We start from the raw sequence: 5831 nt of genomic DNA, 5'->3' as shown, positions 1-5831 counted from the left end.
GGTTTCGGCCCAACAGCGGGTGCTGCCCTTTCTTCTCATATGGACGTTGACAAGGTCAGTGACACTAAAAATGTGACCTGAATTGGATTAAGTTCAATCAGAAATGTAACGGACATCCTCTTCAAATGGGGCAAAAAAGAGAGAGTAGTAGTTTATATATCTTAGATTAATATTTGAAAGATCAACAACTCTCACTGTGTTTCAGATTAGTTTTACTGGATCGACAGACGTAGGACGCCTGGTGATGGAGGCAGCAGCTAAGAGCAATCTGAAGCATGTATCACTTGAACTCGGAGGTAAGTCCCCTGTCATCGTCTTTGATGATGCTGATTTGGACATGGTTCTAGATCTTGTGAGGATGGCAACATTCTATAACAAGGTACTCATCTTTTCCAACAATTCACCTGTGCGCATAAAACACTCTGTTGTTAGTCTGAACTGAAAGTTGGTGTCTGTGTTTAGGGAGAAGTTTGCGTGTCGGGTAGTAGGATTTATGTTCAAGAAGGAATTTATGATGAGTTTGTGAAGAAAATAGCAGAGAAAGCCAAGAGCTGGGTAGTTGGAGACCCTTTCAATCCTACTGTTCACCAAGGTCCTCAGGTACTAAATTTTATCTAGCTTCATAGCAAAGTAAATTGATGTTTTTGTCAAAAAAAATTTTGTGGCTTGCTCTCATTAAGTTCCCTAGAAGTTTTACTATCGAAAACATAACTGGAGTCTTTTTTGTGGCTTCTTCAGATTGACAAAGTACAATTCGAGAGAGTACTAAACTACATAGATCTTGGAAAGAGAGAAGGGGCTACATTGCTGACAGGAGGAAAGCCTTGTGGAGAAAAAGGGTACTATATCGAGCCCACGATCTTTACTGATGTCAAGGTAAGACAATGCAACTACTAACTTCACAGCTAAATATATAAAGATTTTCGATATGATGTCCTCAGTGCGCTAAATCCTTATTGCAGGAGGACATGAAGATAGCTCAGGATGAAATATTTGGGCCTGTTATGTCTCTCATGAAGTTCGAGTAAGTACTCCCTTCTGTTTCTCTGATAGAAATACATGATTCCTTACACAAATTTGTTTAAAGAAAAGTTAAACAAAGACAGATCAATGGACCTAAAATTTAGTTTAGCCATTTTAATTTTGTGCACCGTATTTCCCTTGAATCAGGACAATTGAGGAGGCAATTGAGAAAGCCAACAGCACAAGGTACGGATTAGCTGCAGGCGTACTGACCAAAGACATAAACATAGCCAACAGAGTATCAAGATCAGTTCGAGCAGGATCGATATGGATCAACTGTTATTTTGCTATTGACAAGGATGTTCCTTTCGGCGGCTATAAGATGAGTGGCTTCGGAAAAGAGTTGGGAATGCATGGTATTGAGAAGTATATGCAAGTGAAGTCTGTTGTCACTGTTGGAAACATGACATACAACGCAGCGGAAAAAGCATATCATGAATATTAATCAAAATTAATTAAATATTAGAAGAATACCTGAAACGTTTTCCGAATTTCTATAATAATCTGTCCCGAGATCAATCCAAAATAGCTTCCTCAAGAGAAAAAGCCTCCAATTGAAATCCACCCGTCACCGTAGAGGAGCAATACTGAGAGATAGGTTCTCAAAAATCTATTTCTTCATATTATCTTCATAAGATTTTGAATCTCTTCTCTTTCTTCATATAAGGCTACATATGAACCCTATTTATAGGATTACACTAGTCTTAGAGATTTTAACTTTAAACAATTCATAATTATCTAGAACTCTATCCATAACAATTAAGGATAGAATAGATTTGTTCAAAAACTTTATCCATAACAATTAAGGATAGAAATAGATTTATTCAAAAACTTTATCCATAACAATTAAGGATAGAAATAGAATTGTATTGCATGTATACCTCTTTGAAGATGAGTTCGGCTACCGCATTTGGGACAACGAAAACAAGAAAGTGATCAGGAGCAGAGATGTGATTTTCAACGAGAAGGTGATGTGCAAGGACATGCACAAGACTGATGACTCAGAGAGCGAGTCAATATTTGTAGATGCAGATGATGTCCCGAGTAACCTCTCGGAAGAACCCAATGCAGAGGGTCCTCAGCCAGAAGAGCCTGTTGGACAAGATGGGGCGCAGGAGCCCGACGCACCAGCTCCGATATTAAGAAGATCTTCTCGTCCTCCTGTACCCAACAGGAGATACATGAACTATCTATTGTTGACAGATGGTGGGGAGCCTGAAAGCTTTGATGAAGCTTGTCAGTGTGGAGATAAGAGCAAGTGGGAGCTTGCAATGAAAGATGAGATGAAGTCCCTCATCTCAAACCGGACGTGGGAACTAGCTGAGTTGCCTACAGGTAAGAAGGCACTCCACAACAAATGGGTGTACCGGGTGAAAGAGGAAAAGGATGGTTCCAGAAGATATAAAGCCCGACTGGTTGTCAAAGGTTTTCAGCAGAAGGAAGGAATTGACTACACCGATATTTTCGCTCCCGTGGTGAAGCTAAATACTATCAGGACAGTGATGAGTATTGTAGCAATTGAAGATCTTCATCTCGAACAGTTAGACGTAAAGACGTCGTTTCTTCACGGAGATCTAGAAGAGGAGATATACATGCACCAGCCAGAAGGTTTCTCAGAAGAAAAGAAGAAAAAGAACCTGGTGTGCAGACTCAAGAAGAGCTTGTATGGCCTGAAACAAGCCCCAAGGCAGTGGTACAAGAAGTTTGACGGCTTCATGCACAAGGAAGGTTTCCAGAAGTGCAACGCCGACCACTGTTGCTACTTCAAAAGATATCAGTCCAGCTATATCATCCTACTGCTGTATGTTGATGATATGTTGGTTGCAGGAGCAGATATGAAAGATATCAAGAGTTTGAAGCAGCAGCTGTCAAAGGAGTTTGACATGAAGGACTTGGGTCCAGCGAAGAAGATCCTTGGAATGCAAATCACGAGAGATAAGAAGAGAGGTCTCTTGCAGTTATCTCAGACGGAGTACATCAACCGTGTTTTGCAGAGATTCAACATGGGCGACGCCAAGCCTGTGAGCACACCCTTGGCCAGTTATTTTCGTCTATCGAAGGATCAGTCTCCTCAGTCAGAAGAAGAGAAAGAGAGTATGGCTCAGGTACCTTACGCCTCAGCTATCGGAAGCTTGATGTACGCTATGGTCTGTACGAGACCAGATATTGGCCATGCAATGGGAGTGGTCAGCCGGTTTATGTCGAATCCAGGAAAAGCTCATTGGGAAGCGGTCAAGTGGATTCTGAGATATCTACGAGGCACCACACAGAAGTGTTTGCACTTTGGTAAGGGACAGGTAGAAGTGCAAGGGTACGTAGATGCAGACTTCGGCGGTGAAGTCGATCACCGAAGAAGCACCACCGGCTACGTATTCACCGTTGGAACTACAGTTGTTAGTTGGATGTCATAGGTACAGAAGATTGTTACACTATCCACTACAGAAGCTGAGTATGTTGCAGTAATTGAAGCCAGTAAAGAGATGATATGGCTTCAGGGCTTATTGACAGAGCTGGGATTCAAACAGGAGAAGAATGTTTTGCACAGTGATAGCCAGAGTGTGATACACTTGGCGAAGAATTCAGCATTTCATTCTAGAACGAAGCATATTGCGCTTCGGTATCACTTCATCAGATCCCTGTTGGAAGATGACGTGTTAAAACTGGAAAAGATTCTAGGGAGTAAGAATCCAGTAGACATGTTAACAAAGACGGTGACAGTTTAGAAACTGGAGTTGTGCGCAACTTCAGTTGGCCTTCATGCATAGATGATGAGGGCGGAGCCACACATGAGAGGAGCTTGATGAGATAGCTCGTTAGCGTCGGTTTGATCTCCAAGTGGGAGATTGTTAGTTTGGGTGTAGACCAAACTCACCTCCGACGGCGGAGGAGCTCCGACGAGCTCCAGGATGTCGACGCAGGCGGAGCCACAGGCGAGGTCCAGGCGATCTTCGGCAGCACAGGCGAACCCTTCGAGCTCTACATTCGAACCCCCCACTTTTGCTCTGCGTTCGAACTCCTCCCGACCTCTGCGTTTGGCGATGGCGACCTTTGCGTTCGAGCGCTCCCACCTTTGCGTTCGTGGGCCGCTGGCGACAGGCTGTCGCCAGCTCATCATCTCTGCCTATAAAACCCCCACCTTTGGCCCTAGGGTTTCGCTGCTGAGCCTTCCCCCTTCTCCGATTTTTTCTTCCCTGGCGGCGGCGGAAAACCCCCCAAATCGCAGCTGCGATTTTGATTAAATCCCAGCATTCAACAGTGGTTGAGGGGATTTAAGAAGAGAGAGAGAGAGAGAGAACTAAAAGGGGTTTTATATTGTGGGGTTATTCATTTATTCTCAAGTTGATAATTGATAGGGTTCATACCCTTTAATCATTAACACTGTAGCTACAGTGTTTATCTGAGAAATCTCAGTTTTGAGATACGCTCCTAAATTGTAATTTCTTGTTTAATTAATAAGAAATTATCTGTGTGGCTCCCGAGGACGTAGGCAGTTGCCGAACCTCGTTAAAACTTGGTGTACTTTTTCTATTCTGCGTTTCTGATGCAATTAGGGTTTCAGCGTTAAATTCCCAATAACACAATCCCACAACCTAATTATACTATGAATGTAAATACAATAAGCTCAATGGTTGTGTGTGTGTAAGCAAAGAGAAATAAATCAAAACTAAACTCAATATAATTCTAGCTTAATAACAATGATAATCAAATATATATAAAAGAACTAGAAATAGAGTTTAGAAAACTTCTCAATTGATTAAGAGATTAAGGGAGGATGGTTGGATGTTCAAACACCAATAGATAATCTCCTCATGCTCTTGTGAAATTGATTTCCCAAAATCAAACTCTCAAATGCTTGTGAAATTGATTTCCCAAAATCAAACTCTCAAATGCTTAAAAGCTTTTTAAACACACTTAAACAAAAACTTAAACCCTTGATGAAACTCTTTTAAACTTGGTTTAAAACCCTCTCTTAATTGTAGAAAATAGTTATGGCAAATGGGTATATATAGGCTTGAAGAAAATAACTAAAAAAAAAACCTCAAAAACCCATAAAAAATAGAAAAACAGATGTTACCGTTATTGTGCAACGGTTGGCTGCTACAGTAACAGCGATCGATCATGCTACGGTGTGGTCGACCGTGCTACAGTGCGGTCGACCGCATTGTTCACAAATAGTTTCTGTTTTTGACAGATTCTGAAATTTTGCGTATCTGACTTTGTAAATTCAATTAAAAATAGTAAATCAACTCCAAAAATCATAAAATTTTGAGGAAATATTTTAGACATGTAGATAAACATTTTAGAGAAAGAATTTATGAAATATCACTTCCCAGTTGAGATAAATAAATGTTTAGACATAGATATACAGTTTCTGAAAAAAACTGCAGAAAATACGGTTTTGTAAATTCAATTGAAAATAACAAAACAACTCCAAAAATAGTAAAACTTAGGGAAATGTTTGTATATATGATGATAAACATGTAAACAAAGAAAATTTTCAAATCGCATTTCCCAATTATGAAAACGCATCAGTTTTGCAAAAACATGCACGAATATGTGCACGAACATGAGCTAATTAAAAACTTAATTTTATAAATTCAAATAAACATAACAAATTAATTCCAAAATTGATAAAACTTTGGAAAACATTTATAAACATGAAATTGAACATGTTAGAAAAAGAATTTCTCAAATTGAGTTTCTTATTTGTAAAAACTCATGTATTTTGCAAGTGTGTCCAAATCATGAAAATATGATATACATGAAATTTGATGTTTTGACATAAACAATGTTTTGAAACCCTATGA

General features: G+C 39.9%; 1 protein-coding gene across 1 annotated transcript; it reads left to right on the top strand.

The window, feature by feature from the left end:
* On the top strand, nucleotides 7-1468 carry LOC109820854 (aldehyde dehydrogenase family 2 member C4-like). Its single transcript, XM_020387047.1, has 6 exons — nucleotides 7-54; nucleotides 206-379; nucleotides 463-600; nucleotides 739-876; nucleotides 963-1024; nucleotides 1171-1468. The coding sequence occupies exons 1-6, from the start codon at nucleotides 40-42 to the stop codon at nucleotides 1466-1468; spliced, it is 825 nt and encodes a 274-aa protein (XP_020242636.1). The 5' UTR covers nucleotides 7-39.

The sequence above is a fragment of the Asparagus officinalis genome, chromosome 8, assembly GCF_001876935.1.
Source record: "Asparagus officinalis chromosome 8, Aspof.V1, whole genome shotgun sequence".
Lineage (NCBI taxonomy): Eukaryota > Viridiplantae > Streptophyta > Magnoliopsida > Asparagales > Asparagaceae > Asparagus > Asparagus officinalis.
This window is presented reverse-complemented; position numbering and strand designations above follow the sequence as displayed.

Excerpts from the sequence above, each read along its gene's own strand:
- LOC109820854 (XM_020387047.1), top strand. Across the intron at positions 601-738 it reads CTGTTCACCAAGGTCCTCAG|ATTGACAAAGTACAATTCGA; the intron begins GTACTAAATTTT and ends TGGCTTCTTCAG. Across the intron at positions 1,025-1,170 it reads ATGTCTCTCATGAAGTTCGA|GACAATTGAGGAGGCAATTG; the intron begins GTAAGTACTCCC and ends CCCTTGAATCAG.